Source organism: Antedon bifida, chromosome 1 (assembly GCF_963402885.1).
Source record: "Antedon bifida chromosome 1, ecAntBifi1.1, whole genome shotgun sequence".
Taxonomy (NCBI): Eukaryota; Metazoa; Echinodermata; class Crinoidea; order Comatulida; family Antedonidae; genus Antedon; species Antedon bifida.
Genome location: NC_136226.1, coordinates 22041760 through 22058995, shown reverse-complemented (window position 1 = coordinate 22058995; position 17236 = coordinate 22041760). Strand labels below are relative to the sequence as shown.

The 17236-nt window shown below is 34.6% G+C and overlaps 3 protein-coding genes across 4 annotated transcripts in view; 1 reads left to right on the top strand and 2 right to left on the bottom strand.

Annotated features, from left to right (window-relative positions):
• LOC144845549 (methionine synthase reductase-like) overlaps window positions 1-17236 on the top strand; it is a 261440-nt gene that overhangs the window by 162404 nt on the left and 81800 nt on the right. The window lies entirely within an intron of this gene.
• LOC144849178 (uncharacterized) lies at window positions 5952-7527 on the bottom strand. Of its 2 annotated transcripts, none has more exons than XM_078706331.1 (4): window positions 7369-7527; window positions 7267-7305; window positions 6444-6606; window positions 5952-6271 (listed from the first exon to the last, which is right to left on the bottom strand). In XM_078706331.1, exons 1-4 carry the CDS (start codon window positions 7466-7468, stop codon window positions 6109-6111), a joined length of 465 nt encoding a protein of 154 aa, XP_078562457.1. In that variant the 5' UTR covers window positions 7469-7527; the 3' UTR covers window positions 5952-6108. The 2 variants fall into 2 exon arrangements, with proteins under 2 accessions (XP_078562457.1, XP_078562377.1); XM_078706251.1 differs by having other exon boundaries at window positions 7267-7320; window positions 7378-7527.
• Window positions 9306-12731, bottom strand: LOC144849093 (uncharacterized). The gene is made up of 7 exons (XM_078706129.1): window positions 12608-12731; window positions 12127-12220; window positions 11697-11867; window positions 11254-11418; window positions 10881-10989; window positions 10295-10401; window positions 9306-9711 (listed from the first exon to the last, which is right to left on the bottom strand). Exons 1-7 carry the CDS (start codon window positions 12628-12630, stop codon window positions 9397-9399), a joined length of 984 nt encoding a protein of 327 aa, XP_078562255.1. The 5' UTR covers window positions 12631-12731; the 3' UTR covers window positions 9306-9396.

Below are 17236 nucleotides of genomic sequence, written 5' to 3'. Positions count from 1 at the left end.
TTGGCTATCTACCGATATTACAACACAATTAGAGGCATTTCATTTCTGGTTCAAACTTACTTATAAATGTTTATATTTTATACCCGTGTCACTTTTATGAATAGGGAATTTTATAATGTAACACAACGTTGCTCAACGTTGTTGTGTAAACGGGACAGGGAAAACATTCGCTAAAAATCCCTGTGGCAACGCTGGACCTACCGATATTACAACACAATTAGAGGCATTTCATTTTCTGGTTCAAAATTACTTATAACTGTTTATATTTTATACCCGTTCCACTTTTATGACCCATAGGGCATTTTATAATATAACACAACGTTGCTCAACGTTGTTGTGTAAAAAACGGGACAGGGAAAACATTCGCTAATAATCCATGTGGCAACAACGCTGGACCTACCGATATTACAACACAATTAGAGGCATTTCATTTTCTGGTTCAAAATTACTTATAAATGTTTATATTTTATACCCGTGCCAATTTTATGGCCAATAGGGTATTTATAATATAACACAACGTTGCTCAACGTTGTTGTGTAAACGGGACAGGGAAAACATTCGCTAATAATCCCTTTGGCAACGCTGGACCTACCGATATTACAACACAATTAGAGGCATTTCATTTTCTGATATTTAAGTAATTACTAATGTTTATATTTTTATATCAGTGCCAATTTTAAGACAAGGATAGAATGTTATAAAATAACACAACGTTGCTCAACGTTGTTGTGTAAACGGGACAGGGAAACATTCGTTAACATTCCTTAGTAACAGAAGACCTACCGATATCATTACAACACAGTTCGAAGCAATTCAGTTTTCTGATACTTAAGTAATTATTAATGTTTATATTTTATACCAGTGCCAATTTTAAGGCAGGAATAGCCATTTTACAATAGGCTATATTACACAACGTTGCTCAACGTTGTTGTGTAAACGGGACAGTGAAAACATTTTCGCTAACAATCTACCTAATAATGGGTAGCACAGACTTAATGTGCATTTTATACCAAAATACTATCCTTTTTGTTAATGTGTAACATATTTATATCGGTAATTATTTGTGCTACCCAATATTTATAATGGGTGGCACACTTTATGTGCATTTCATACCAAAATACTATTTTTATTAATGTGTAACATTATATCGGTAATTAGTTGTGATACCCAATATTTATAATGGGTAGCACATACATACCAAATACTCTCCTTTTTATTATGTGTAACATATTTATATCGGTAATTAGTTGTCGCCGACCGTAATTCATTGGAAACATAGAGTGATATTATAACACAATTAGAGGAAATTTCATGTTTTGGTTCATAGGTAGGCCTAATTATAAATGTCTATATTTTTAAACACATGTCATTCTAAGGGAATATTGAATTTTATATAACACAACGTTGCTCAACGTCGTTGTGGATTTGAAACGAGGCAGGGTAAACATTCGCCGACAATTCATTGAAAACATAGTGATTAATGGACAGTGGTCGTCATTTAAACGGTTTAAATGACGACATATAGAAAACAAATGTTATGGCAACAACCAGATTAGTGTATGCCTAATGCTCAATTTTTAACATACGCGTATCAAAAAGTAAATTACTATATCAATTTAGGCCTAAATGTATCATTTAATAATTTAATACGGCGGATTGAGTTCTGATAGTTAAGGGTGTTACTAAAAAAACAACTGAACGATATTCAATACCGTTGTCGTTAAATTAACATTACGGTATCGCTATTTACTATCGTTAAGAAATACGTAAAAAATATGAATGCGCGTTGATTCGCCGTTAATTTGTATATTAACAAATAATAGCAAGTTGTAGGCCTATTTGAGTCCAACAAACTCGCGTGATTGAAAGCCAACACAACAAACTGTAGGCCTTAGTATTAAAAAGTAAAGTACTATAATTATACAAAAATGTATCATAATACATACAGATCGAGTTCAACCATGTATATACATTTCCTCCATGGTCAAACACATAATATGTAATTGTTACAAAGTGATACGATATTTATAGAGAAACACAACAGTTCTTTTCAGAGTGGTGTATCGCAAACTTTATATCAACGATATTTATATAAATTAAAACTAGGACTACATCGCTATTTGTAACTGTACTGTCGTTGTCGTTCATCAACTTTAATCAAAGATGTTTGCGTGCTTTAATAAAGTAAATGTAGAGGGCGCACATCTGATAGGTGGATATATGGTGGTGTTGCCGCGCCGGCGGTAACGTGTATGAAAGAGTCGAGCGCGATGAGCTGCAGAGATGATGATGGTTTGGCCGCCGTGTAATTGGATATGTGTGCACAAACAGTTTTTGGTACTAGGCCTAGGCTAGTACTGTATAGCCTTATTATACAGTTTGAAATAAAAGCGTTTTTAGAATTGGTTAAAATACCAATTTAAGAAACGTAATATAATATACACTGTAGTAGGTAAGGAAGCCTATCTAGCCTAGACTCTAGTAGAGGGAGGGGCTTAGTAGTAGTAGCCTTCCATAAATCACCGGCATGTTTATTGATATGACCCTGGTTATAATTAGTGGTGACAAGGGATTACCTTGGCGATGTATTTTATGACATTTATAGCAACGTTGTTTACCATAGTTTGCAACGGTGTTTACCATAGTTTACGACGGTAATAACCAGTAAAAAGTGTTGTTTTACAGTGATCTACGGTAAACGACGGTAGTTTTTTTTTCAAAGGGAATATCTCCTTCTCGATTGGTGCATAATTTAATTCGGCCGAATTTAAAAACCTGAAACCATATGCGACTGGTTGGTTCATTTGCATGATGTCTGCCCCGTAACCGTGGTTGCTCGCATCTGTGGCGAGTGTGACTGGTAGTGTCGGATCGTAAAACCTTAACACTGGAGCCGTGGTAGCAGCTATGATAAACTCATTGTGCGCTCGCTCTTGGGCAGTACTCCAATCAAATTCGTTCCCCTTTTTAAGAAATAGTCTGAGCGGCTCGCTCATTTTGGACATGTTAGGGAGAAACTTTGACAAATATGTCATCATTCCTAAGAATGTTTGGAGCTGCGCTTTATCTACAGGCTTCGGCATGTCTCTCAAGGCTCTAATTCGTTCTGGATTTGGTTTTAAACCTTCACTGGTGATTAGGTGCCCCACATATTCTACTTCGCTTCGGTTTATTTCTGACTTATCTCGATTTAATTTTAGGCCTGTCTGTCTCACCCGGTCTAAGAACTCTTTGAGCCATTGGAAATGTTGCTCGGTATCTTTTGCAGTAATTAAGAAATCATCGACAATTATATTAACAGGTACTCCTTCAAAACCTTCTATCATTGCCCGTTGCCTTTCTTCAACGATGGAGTTTATTCCGAATGGGGCTCTGTTAAATTTATAACGGCCCCATGGAGTGTTAGTTTGAGCTGTCAGTAGCCTGATGTGGCATCAAGTTTTAAGAAGATTTTAGCGTTTGACATTGTAGCGGCAACCTCTTCCACGGTTTTCATTGGGTAATGTTGTCTTAATATGGCCTTATTCAATTCTCTAGGATCTAAACATATTCGAACTTTACCGTTCTTCTTCGCAACAGATGTGATTTGGCTGACCCACTCTGTGGGCTCAGTAACGCGCTCTATTACCCCGAGTTTGGTCATTCTTTCTAACTCCTCTTTAACTTTATCTTTGATTCTGTGCGGTATTTGACGTGGTGGGAGTTGCTTGGGCTGTATAGACTTGTCTACCTTAATGTCGAATTCACAGTTCTTAAGACAGCTCAACCCTTCAAACAAATCTTTGTTTGCCTCTAGTAGTGACTCGATTTTGGCATTATAATTTACTTGTTCTTTCTCAATGGATTCCACCCGCTTAATTATGCCTAGTTGTTCACATGATTCTAAACTAAGTATAGGCGAACAAGGCCCCTTTATAATTTGGAATGTTAGCATCTGCTCAACATTTGCTTTTGATACTTTAGTTTTCAAAAGCATTTGAATTTGGCCCATTGGTTTGACTATTTTGCCTCCAAATCCCTTTAACCTATCCTGTTTCTTTATCAATTTTCGCTGAAATTCAGCATCAATTAAAGATATTACATCAGGTGAGATTACATTAGCTTCAGAGCCAGTATCTATTTTAAAGGATACTGGAAACCCATGTTGTACCAGGCATTCCTGGAACCAACCTTTTGCAGCCCTCTCTCATTCTAATTCCGATATTGTTATTTCTGTAATTTCAAACAGGTCGCAATTGTTGCTGTCTTCGTCGCTTTCCACTCTGAGTTCCTTCATCTGTTTCTCTATGTCTCTTGTTCTGCACGCCCCGGCTGAAATGTCCCTTGCGGTTGCACAAGTTGCATTGCGCATCAATTGCGGGACACCTGACACCATCCTTGTGGTTGTAATAGCCACAACGTCCACATTTGTTATGGTTCCCTGTAGTGGTAAACCTCTGCGATGGATGTTTGTTGTGTAGATTGGTTCAGCGGCTTGAAAATTCTTACCGTGTGAGTTTGTATTTCGGAACGATTGTCCATGCTTTTGTGGTCTCTCATATTGCCTCTTGAATCTCATTTCGTGGACCGTTTGCTCTTGGCTTTTCATGGACTGGGCTTCTTGAATGTCGTTCATTTGACGGGTTGTACATTCATGTGCTCGGATCATGGTCAGGGCTTGGTCTACCGTCATGTTCTTGTCCTTTGCGATGAGTTTCCTTCTGGTGGTTTCATTGTGAACCCCGGCTATGATACGGTCTAGCAGCTGTTGCTCCTTGTTTGTATAATCGCAGTCTGCCAGTATGACTTTGGCTTTTGTGATAAAACTGTCAATAGTTTCTCCTTCCTTCTGTTTCAACGCTCTGAGTTGAAATCGTGCTACCCGGAAGTTTGATTTTGGGGTGACATATGCTTCGAATTTCTCCCAATGTTTATCCACAGTTTCGTCCCCATCTACCAGGTTACAAGAATCTATAATATTAGTCATGTCCCGTTTCGCCTACCCAAAGTAGGAGGTAGCGTAGTTTGGTTTTGTCTGGCTTGTCAGTCAGTGGACCCTCGAAGATCAGTGTCACTGTGCGCTTGAACTTCCTTAGTGCTTCCGGCAAATTCTGTGCCTTCCAATCTATCGTAGGTATTGGAATTCCTGTTAATTCCACCATGTTTGTGGTCACCAGTACTTACTTCACAGTTCCTGTACTTCTGACACCATGCAATGTCCGATATTATGTTTAATATGTGTGATTCACTAACGAAAATAAAATACAATGGACGTGTGTGCTGGAGTGCTTTATTCACCAACCAATACATCAATCCACATCAGATAAAGGGCGCTGTATCATTATTCTACATGATCATGAATACAATACATTACAGTTTGACTAGACCTTCCAGCTACAAAACCATGTTGACAGGTTGACAATAGTTTGTGAGAACTTAAATGATCGAAAAAGTGCCTACTGACCACTCTTTCTAATAACTTGTCAAATGTTGAACATAGGGAAACCGGTCTATAATTGGTGATATCATTGGTTGCACCAGCCTTGTGTATAGGAATTACATTTGCCATTTTCCATTCGGAGGGGAAAACTCCTACGGAGAGTGACAAATTATATATTTTGGCCAGAGGCTCACAAATGTATGCAGAACTCCACCTCCATGACAATTCCTGTCAAAAAAAATGAAGATTAATTAAATCAGACTTTGAATATGTTATTTTGTAGTTTTAATCAAGTTAATCACTTCAGTAGAAAAAAAAAATGTTTTCACTTATAAAATGACAAAATAAATGGGTAAATTCAACCAAAAACCTATTGGCTGGCAGCCATTTGACATTTTTTGCTTTAAATTAGTTTTTTCAGGTAAATACATTTTTTTTAAATCCAATTTTTGGTCAAAGTGGATAACTATTATGTTAAAAATTTTGTTAAGAATTATTTTTCACTAGGGGGACAATACTTGCTAATTCTTCCTCAATTTTCAAAACAGAATCACTAATTATTTTTTTAATCTCTATTTGCTTAAGTTTAGGGAATGCTTTAACAGTATGACAAGTTGAATAAAAAAAATGCGTTAAGGCATCTTTTTTAACCCCCTTCTTGCTGTCAATGTAATCAACAATATAAGTATTTACATCTGATGATTTCCTCTTTGTTGCTGACTGCTCGTACTAGCCTCTGAATCGGAGTCTGCCAAAACTGGTAATGAATCATCAATGACACCATCCACGATGTTGCTTAATAACTCACTGCATACGCCACTGACATCAGTGTCTGGCAAATTTCCTGTACTTCTGAAAGTAGATCAAAAATACTGTACAGTTATATTTTTGGCAGCTTCAGCCTCATGTTTGAATGTGCAAGGTTCTAGGTAAAGTCTTGAGAATCTCTACCAGTAAATTATACGAAAATGGACACGAAAAAATTAACTTCATATTGAAGAATTTTATTAATATAATACCTTACCTCCTGGCGGTAACAAATGAATTTAAAAATTGCATTTGATCGGCCCATTTATATTTGTGGAATTTACCCCGAAGTCCTTGCCCACTTTGTGTTTGTCTCAACTTCCTTAAATACGAAACATATGCATCTTTGATGTTTGTAAACTTTTTTGATGCAATCTGCCCTAAAGTATAACATAAGGTAAAAGTAAATATGATTGCATCATAATAAAAAATGTATCATAGCGCACATAACCACCAAAGGCAACAACAGATACAGATATTTTATTGTCATACAAACCAAAATAGTACAGTATGAAATTTGTCTTCTTGTTGCGAAAAAGAATACACTCAATTAGTAGAAAAAAAAAACACTTGCAAAATACCAAAAATGTTATCAACAATGAAAATTCTAATTATCTTATCTAGCTTTGTTTTTATTAAATACACTGACTGCTGAAGGTAGAAAGGAATTCCTAAATCGAGTTGTTTTAATACGCATCATTCTTAATCTACCAGACTTATTAACTATAAACTCTCCATGCAAGGGATGCGTATCATCAGCGATAATAGATTTAACTTTCTTATTTACAAGATCATTGCACATGTTTTCTAAGGGGTTTAAGTAACATACTGGTACTGTAGCTAATTCAGTTTACAATTTTTTAAATTTATTTGTTGTGTTTTTTGTTTTTGTAATTTATACTCTAATATTGTATGCCGGAAAAAGGTGTGATTTTAAATGTTTTTTTTTAAATAATTTTCAGGAATTGTATTCAATAGATGGGGTGCAACAACGAAAAAGCATGACTTCAAACAAGTAAAGTAGGCTGTGTGGTACTTACCAGACTCCAATCCTACTTTAGATGCAATTTCATTCCACACATCTAGTTTCCTTCCACACATCTAGTTTCCTTCCACACATCTAGTTTCCTTCCACACATCTAGTTTCCTTCTTGAGTCTTTGTACCCCTTGTCACTTAAATCATATAGTAATGAATTCTGTTCCACCTCTATAATAAGACGTTCTATCTTTTGATCGTCCATTTTTCTATAAAAAACATAACTGGTCAGTACAGTAAAACATGTGAACAATCCCAACAAGGCCTAGGCTAGCCTAGCACTGGCCTAAATACAGGTCAACCCGTACCCATGCCAACTCGTACCCACCAACTCGTACCCAAATTTTGGCTTACTCGTACCCAAAATTTTGGCTGACCCGTACCTATCATTGGCTGACCCGTACCCATCATTGGCTGGCCCGTACCCAAGTTTAATGCTATTTAAAGTATATTTATATTACATTTAAACCCAGTTTTATTAAATTTTTAGATACCAATCATATGTTCGATATTATAATGGCAAAAACTATTGACCTAAAAAGTATAATAATATGTACAGACTCGTACGAAAAAAGCACAGCTTTCATCGTATTTGCGTACGTCGTATTTGGTCAAGTTAATACTTGAGGGCGCTGTTTTATATGGCTCTGTGGAAGATGTCAGTGGTCGGCTGTGCTGCATTCTATTTTTTTTCATTTATGTTTTATTAATCTATTATTTTCTACGAATAGTAGTACACGGACATTGAAATACCCACTGTGATGATGAAAACTTGAATTATTAAAAGTAAACATGAATATCTTTTATACATAATTTGTATTTTCATTTTATTTTACAGATAATGAAGTAATGTGCTTTTTGAAAATCGTTTTAAAACGAATGGTTTTTGTTGTTTTGTTTTGCAAGTTTTGGAAAATATTAAACTGTTTTAACATTTCGAAAATAATAATACATTTTTAAGTAGTCACTCGAAACTATTTAAGTGGATACCAGCCTCATTGCTGCTATGAGCATCTTAGTAGTAGATTAGATTATTGCCGTTTATCTAGTATACAATGACGGATGTGAGAGTAATAATAAAAGGTAACCTCCCAATAATTTAACATTTAATTACAAACGACGACATTTGCTGTTATTACGTTTTCATTTTATAATGATTATTACTGTATTATTATGACTACAAACCAAAATAAATACTACAAACGTAAAAAAATCATCTTATCGCTGACAGATACGTAAGTACTCAGACACGTGTAGGTAGGCCTTCAGAACGTTTATATTATTTTAGTAAATAAGACATCCGTTGCCATGGAAAAACGATCGTAGTTCATTCATTTGTCTTATTTGACACATTATAGAATGCGTATTTTTTTTTAAAAAAGGGAATCCCTCGTCAGCTGTAAGTTATTGAGGAAACATCTACCAAAAATGTTTAATTACCGTAAACAAACAGATAATTTTACTGAATTATTTAAGAAAAAAAATAAATAGAAAACGATCATACGCCACATTGCGTTGTCTATTTTTGGACACACTACAAATGGACCCGTGCAAATGCGTTTTTTTTTAATATTAAAGAGGAATCCCCATTCAGCAAAAACACGTACGTACTCTCTTAATGTAAAAGAGTGAGAAACCACTCAAACTAGAGTGAACTTCCACTCTTTCAAAGAGTTAACTGAGGGACAACTCGTTTTGGAGTGAAAAAAAGAGTGGTCACCAAATCACTCTAAAATGAGTGAAACCAACTCTAAAAAGAGTGAACATTTTCATCACTCTTTTAACAAGAGTGGAAATAATCCACTCATAAAAGAGTGAAAGTGACCCAATCTTTCAAAAAGAGTGAAAATAATCAACTCATAAAAGAGTGAAAGGAAACCACTCTTTTAGGAGTGGTATTTTTAGCTTATTCTTTTTATACTTGTATCTTCTGTCTGCAAAAGGCTGCTCCTGTGATCCCAAACTTGGTAGAGTAGCCTTAAAAACATGCATTGCAAACACAATTGTGCACAACCAAATAAATGAAAACGACATTGAGCTATATTAATTTGTTTATTTTGAAAAGCAAATCTCTTCTCTACATACTGTATAATTAAGAGGTAATTTAAATTCATCAAAAACATTTCATTTTAGTTACTCCTCATCGCGAATAAGATGGGAATATAACTCCCTAACAGTTGGTTTGATGTTTGTTGTAATTTCGTACAAGAGACCTTCAAAGAAATTGAAAAAGGTCACAAGCGGACTGGCAAATTGGACATTAAATATATAGTGAATTTTAAAAAGTCGATCAATTGCCTGAACAATTGTGTTACCACCAGGAATAGATGTTGCATCAACAATAATAAAAAACTCTGTAGGTTTTTTAACATCACCCAATGCAAGGATAAATGGCTGTGCATATATCTGGTCTTTTCCTGATGCAAAGCTGTCAACATCTGTCCCAGCCTGAAAAATATAAAAATACAGTATAAAAAGCTGAAAAATATGAATTTATCACAAATCCTCCGATACTCAAAAGGTACTATAGTCTATTATTTATCACATAATAAACACCACCATTTTGTATCTTTAATCACCTTGTTAATATACAGATCAACAATGCACGCTTGTTTTTGATCAGGTGGTTTAAATTTCAATTTGGTATACTGCACATTAGGCCTACAAGTTTACAAAATGTATGAGCTATAGGCATTTTCCAGTTGCCTTCCTTCTTTTCTTGTTTAACTTCTAATTATACCCATTTCCACATATGCAGAAAATAAATAATTTTTAACCAGGTTTGATCTCCAGATACAAAATTATGCTGCTGTGAAAAGGGTATTTTATACACTACAGTGATCTTGTGAGAAGCAAAGGAAGAAGATGACATTGCATTTTATTGCTCATTTTAGTATAGTCACATACTGTGTTTCAGTTTTGAGAATATTTTCATATGCTAAGAGTATTTTACAAAGAATGAAACACACATTTTGTATAGATCTATTGCAATTTAATGATGGAATTATAAAAACGTTTAACAAGTACTCACTGGCTTGTGTTGTACAATGTAATGAAAAGCATCGTAGACTTTGCTTTTCCCACCTCTTGATATTGATGGTAATTTTTCTAACAGATATCTGAACACATCCAGATCATCTGCAAAAAGAGTAAATGCACTTAAAGTTACAGTAGTTGCTTATTTCTGTTTTTAGAATTTTGTAAACCATCTTTTGTATATAAAATGTACTAAGATTATTGTATATTTTTTTAATCAATGAATATACTTTACAATGTAATGTTTCATATTCATGTATAAACAGGGAAGAGTATATTCCCTGATGCAAAAACTTTGTTGTTACATAATTAACAACAATTATCATCGTTGGTGCAGTTCCTGCTGCTTACTTGGGCTCGAATTCAACCCTAGACATCAGCGCAAGCTCGGTGGTCTAGAGGCCTGATGATTTGGTGGCCGTGGGTTTCCATCCAAGAACTTGAATATTTTTTCGCAATTGTTTTAAAATGTATTGAGTATTCGGTACACATTAAGTCAGAGTTGGGCAAAACATCTTCCTATTAGTGTAAATAAGTTATTAAATAAAACAGGTAAGAATTAACACTCTTTATAAACTTACTGAGTTTTGATTTATGCATCTGCACAAACTTGGGATGGTAATATGGCTTCCATTTGATTAACATTTTGGATCCACATCCTGGATACATCAGTTCAAATTCCAAGTTAATCTGAAACATTGAAATTATTACTAATCAACCTAAAATTTTCTGAAATTTTGTGTGTTAAATATTTATTTTATAATTTATATCCTCAGAATGAGAAATGATTCTCAAAGTAAACTTGAATGTGTAAATTTTACTCTTAAAATAAACATTCAGAAACATGACATAAATTTTCTCAGAACATAATTTGGAAGATTTGTACAAACATTAGAATGGATTCTATTAATGAGACAGTTTTTTTTTCTATTATATTTATAAACAATGACTTACCAGCTCATACATATCACGGAACCTTGGCACCATTTCAAGAATGCCAGTGATTGAAGGACAATTCATTTTCATCTGGTTTTTTCTGTAGGTGAAGGTACTCCTTAGACAATTTTTTATTTGAGTAGTATTTTCTCTTGTAGGGGGAAAATACTTGAACCACTCCATCTGCAATACAACAATTTCAAATTTCAACTTTCATGAAAACAATTTCTTTATAAATATCTAATTTTGAAAATTATCAAACTATTAAATTAACCAATCAATAACAAAAATTCACATGGTAGTCTGGGAGCAAGTTGTCAACTAATCTGAGTTTGTTTTGTCATGGTTTGTTTCATCAACTATTAACGGATATGAACAAGTACTACATTGAGGGAAATCACTGGTTCAATTTATTATACCTCCTCAAAATTTGCTTAATAAAGATTTTACTGACGACTTACCTGTTCTAGTACTTCTGGTGTGACCTCCTCTACTTTATTTATTTTTGCTTTTTTGGCAACAGGTTTTTTAGCTGTGTTCAAGGGAGAAGTTGGACCCATTCGCTTAGCAGTAGCACGTACAGTTTTGAGCCTATATTCAATCAATCCATTGCCGTTACTGTAATATAATTCCTTAAGAAAATTTAAAAAAAGAAGTCAATTTAAATATAATTGTGATGCGCACTGGTTTACAAACTATAACAACACATACTGTAGGTGTTCTGAAATGATGCCAAGAAGACATAACACATTACGGTAAAATTACATTAATAATTTAATAATATGTCCAGACATACAACATCATCAATAGAACCATGAAATTGACAAGGCCAAATTCAATTTCATTCTCGAGATTTTTATAAGAATACAGTAGTATTTCCATGATACTTACATGGCCTTGGCATCCAGGCGTTCGGTCCTTTAGATGTGGAAACTCTGCCACAAGTGCTTTTGCCAGGCTTTCCTTCTCTTTACTTCGGGGATACCTATATAAAAAACAGGGGAATAATTTATTCAAGCTTAACAAAGACCTTGCCAACAATTTAAGTTTCAATCTTTTTTGCTGAGTGGTCTAAAAAGTAGTAAAATATCAGTATGTTTACACCTATAACAATGGGAGTAAATTACTGTCCTGCAGGTTTTATTTTTAACTTAGCCTATGTTAATTAGTGGTTTGATAATTTTTAACAGATCCATATGCAGATACTGTGACTTTTCCAAGTGGATACGTATCTAGTTTTTTCATTCTGTTCAGATTTTTTCTACTCCCGTTATTATAAATTGTTTTGCATCATTGGCTGTTTTTATGGGATCTCTCTATGCCTATTAAATTTATAATAAAACAAAAAATACATTAGATGTGGAATACTTACAGATGTCCAACCTTGTCTGTCATATGGCTTGTTACTAATTGAACTAGTATCCTTCTTGCAGATATGTCAAGTTCTCCCTTTTCTAATTGTTTCAAGACCTTTTCCCCCTTTGCGGTTTGCCTTAAAATATCAGCAATTGTTGAGTTCTGAAATTAGTTATTTGGAAATAATGTTTTTTTAAACAATCATTTGCAATCTGAACAGTTGAAAAAGAGTGGTGTCCAAATTGAAAATCCATCACCAAACAAACTGAAACATTAACACGTTTAACCACCTGTGGTAATTAAGGTGATTGCGACTGAAATTATTATTATCATGTTCCATTGTACATACCTCATAATTAATGGGCACATTCTTGTGGGCAGGAGCTGCAATCACTTGTCTCTCGGGTGGTGCAGGTACCAACATTTCAGTCTCAAAATTGTCATGACTAGACTTTTCTTTTCTATGTTTTAGGGCGAGGGTTATTTTTCTTCGATCACCAAAGTTAAGGCCAAATTCTTTTAGGTCTTCTTCTGTAATCGATTCCAATACTTCATTATTATCTACACCATTTTCTAAAAAATATATATATATATATAAAAATGAATTTGAAACGATAAAGATGAGGAAATCTGTGAGAATGAGAAAAAGTCGCCCCAACCGAGACTCGAACTCGGACCGTCTGCTTGATATGCAGTTTTTGATATGCTTTTTCTCATTCTCACAGATTTCCTCATCTTTATCGTTTCAAATTAATTATTAAATTTCAGTATATCACCGGGCGGTTTAGAATTAATGTTCTTTGCCTACTGTGTTTATATATATAAAAGTATCTCTTCGGAGATCCCGCCTCGTGAATAAAAATACTGAAAGATGAGGGCGTATCAATTTGATCTCTGTTGCGCGTGCGTACAACTGAGGACTAGTGCTGTTCCGCCGTACCACGCCGAGAATGTTAAAGAGTCGCTATCCAATCGAGTTTGAACAATACCATGAAAGCCCCAGTGGTCTAATGGTTAGGGCAACTGCATATCAAGCAGACGGTCCGAGTTCGAGTCTCGGTTGGGGCGACTTTTTCTCATTCTCACAGATTTCCTCATCTTTATCGTTTCAAATTAATTATTAAATTTCAGTATATCACCGGGCGGTTTAGAATTAATGTTCTTTGCCTACTGTGTTTATATATAAAAATGAGTTATATCACATTGTAATAATAAGAAAGAATATAACTACAGTATTCTAGTGAAAATACACAGAGAGGAAAAAAATGTACTGTATACATAAATTAGATACTTGTATGATAGTAATTATCGCTGGTCGCTGTACCCCTCATGTGCAGTATGAAAGATCCAGCAACATTCTTGGTATATTCTCGGTTTAGTTCTACATGATCTTCCTGTATGTTGGCTATATCCTCTCTCTGAACATACTCTGCATCGTTATCAACATTATCATCATTTGCATTATTATCTGGACCTATATTGTCAAGTAGAGGTGGTTGTAATACATCATCAAAAACATGTTTGTGGCAACGATTGATGTGCTTCAAAAATGAATTCATTAACGTGAATGATTGACGGCACCCATCCTGATAGCAAATTAAATTTTCAATGCCTGTTAATAAATGGAAACACCTAAGATGCAATGCTAACTTCCTTGTGGTTGGAAATGGCCTCTCACATTTAAAGCATATTGCTGGCATTTTGTAACCATAACCATAGAAAAATGTCTAGGATATGTACAACTTAATCTGTTTTATCAGGTCTATGTCATCTGCTTGATTCTTCAAAACTGTCAGATATTAAACAACAAAACAATTTAAAATAGCAAATTTAACATCCCACATCAAATTTCTATCCATTTTAATAAAACAATTGTTTTTGTCCTAAACTATCAAATTCTTTAGCTTGGAAATCAAAAGGTCTGGACTACTGAACTGGAGATATTGAAACCGATTAGACTAGAGTATAGTTTACAAACATTCTAACATTATATTCCTCATTTGTGTTTAAGAAAACAACGTTCTGAAAATAATACAGTCCATTTCCAGGTGTCCACTAATTTGTTACAATGTTAAACATGTGTACCAATCAGGACAGTTTTTAACAGAGAGCTTTTGAATAAAGTTTTTGTTATCATGTTCGCTTTTTTATTTATAGATTCCCAAAAATTTTGATTGAAAATTGATTTTATTTTTTATTTTTATTATTATTTAATAAGGTTTATTATTAGGGGCCTATAGTCTGTTCCAGATTTACGGAAAAAATCTCAGCCATTTTAAAAACTAACCATGTACAGTTACAAGTATATCGCCAAGCCTACAGTAGGCGAGTACTAACCTATTGTAATTTACAGATCTCTGAAACTGTATACGATTAATCATTTTTTATTATTTATAAGGTTTATTATTAGGGGCCTATAGTCTGTTCCAGATTTACGGAAAAAATCTCAGCCATTTTAAAAACTAACCATGTACAGTTACAAGTATATCGCCAAGCCTACAGTAGGCGAGTACTAACCTATTGTAATTTACAGATCTCTGAAACTGTATACGATTAATCATTTTTTATTATTTAATAAGGTCAATAAAAATAGGAAGGATATCATGAAAAATCATTATATGAAATGCAAAAAATAGCCTAGCAGGCCTACTACTAGGAGGCCTAGTCTACAGGAATACCCAGCTTACAGTATAGTTAGTACTAGCTAAATAGAGCATGAAGACTGATATATTAGGCCTAGGCCTATAGATGATAAAAAATCAGCACCAACAAATCTCCCCTTTTCAAATTTTGTTGGGGTAATATAAGTAGGCCTCCGATTCGAGTCCTAGGCCTAAGTAAGTTGGGAGGCCTGGCTGGCTGTGCTCGGTCCTGTGAGTATGAATGGCAGCAATATTATATTATTATTTAATATTAGGCCTAATTATCATTATTATTTAATTATTAATATTATATTATTAGGGGAAATCTAGGCCTAAACTAGCTAGGCCTAATTATGATGTCTCACCTACCTATAATAGGCCTAGCTAGGCTAGTAGTAGTAGGCCTAGCCAGCCTAGGCCTAGCCTTAACTAGCTAGGCCTCTCTCTAGGGCCTGGCCCTAGACTAGGCTATAGCCTAGCCTTATTTATACTTGTAGTAGGCCTAGTAGGCCTCTGTCTAGGCTACTATTTATAATAGTAGGCTAGAGGCATAATAGCGGGGCCGGTAGAATAGCTAGGCCTAGACCTAGGCTAGTATCCTAGCTAGGTATAGGCCTAGATTAGGCCTAGTAAATAATAAGGCCGCAGTAGAGGGCCCTCCGGCCCATGCGTATGTTCGTTAATACGCCACAAAAAAAAATATTTTATTTTATTTAAGTGAAATTTGTAAATATCATGTGGGTAGCCTAGCCGGGTCTATAATTAATACAACACATTACAAAACAATCATAATCATTTCTACAATACACGGTGACAAAAACATATCCTGATTAAATGTTGATCTTGTTCACCAAATATCTGGTGTAAAAATTCGTCTCGTTGGAATGTAAAGTATGCAAATTATTAGTACAAGTTACATGAAATATGCAAATTTGAGGGTGAAATTACAGGTTCCTATATATCGAAAACCACTAAGGCTAGAAAGTTGATTTTTTCAATAACTTGTTCAGAATATACATACTTATATTTACTCTAATGAAACATTTAACGAAAAAATTACCGGAAATACAACAATTGACCCTCGACCCTATTTATCAATGTTTGCATACATAATGTGACTAAAATGTCTGTAGAGACTTTGTTTTGGACTCAAATAACTCTGATACATGTTTCCTATAGTCAGCATAAGACCGCTTTGTAATTCCCAAAATCACGCCTTCGTCATGCACCTCAAAATTATGCTAATTAGTAGTACAAATTACATGAAATATGCAAATAAGGGGGTGAATAAATAAATAAATTACAGTCTTCCCATATCTCAAAAACGATTAATGCTAAAGAGTTGATTTTTTCACAGCCGTACATGTACATATTTCTATGTGCTCCAATGAAACATTTTACAAAAAATTGACCGGAAGTATGACATTTGACCCTCGACACAACTGGTGCTGACCGGGGTTCAATTAGACCGATCCCTGGTTAGCGACGAAGGCGTATCCCTTTACTTCGGTTTGGGGGTTTTTTTGGCATGGTTGGAATTCCCTTTTTTCATATTAGTTTATGTACAGCGTTTAGAGGTTTCACAACATTAGGCGCTATATAAATCCAGGATATTATTATTATTTCTCAATATTTGCATATAATGCAACTAAAATGTATGTACAGACTTTGTTTTGGCCTCAAATGACTCGGATACAGGTTTTATATAGCCAGTATAAGTCAAGCACCTGAAATGTATGCAAATTAGTAGTACAAGCTATATGAAATATGCAAATTACAGTGAATTGCCTTATGTATCTCGAAAACGCTAATGACCGATAGAGATATGGCAACTTTCTTGTACTACTAATTTGCATACTTTCAAGCGAAGTAACAGAGGTGTGATTTTGAGAATTACTAAACAGTTCTATTCTATTCTGGCTATAGAAAACCTGTATCTGGGTCATTTGAGACCAAAACAAAGTCTGTACAGACATTTTAGTTGCATTATATGAAAATATTGA

Bases quoted from the DNA above. Each gene is read 5' to 3' on its own strand.
- LOC144849178 (XM_078706251.1), bottom strand. From the start codon at position 7,468: ATGGACGATCAAAAGATAGAACGTCTTATTATAGAGGTGGAACAGAAT. The intron at 7,321-7,377 runs GAAGGAAACTAG...ACTAGATGTGTG, and splicing joins CAAGGGGTACAAAGACTCAA to GAAGGAAACTAGATGTGTGG. The intron at 6,272-6,443 runs GTAAGGTATTAT...ATCTACTTTCAG, and splicing joins TCATTTGTTACCGCCAGGAG to AAGTACAGGAAATTTGCCAG.
- LOC144849093 (XM_078706129.1), bottom strand. From the start codon at position 12,630: ATGACAGACAAGGTTGGACATCT. The intron at 12,221-12,607 runs GTAAGTATTCCA...TTTTTTATATAG, and splicing joins ACAGACAAGGTTGGACATCT to GTATCCCCGAAGTAAAGAGA. The intron at 10,990-11,253 runs GTAAGTCATTGT...TCAATGTTTCAG, and splicing joins TCCGTGATATGTATGAGCTG to ATTAACTTGGAATTTGAACT.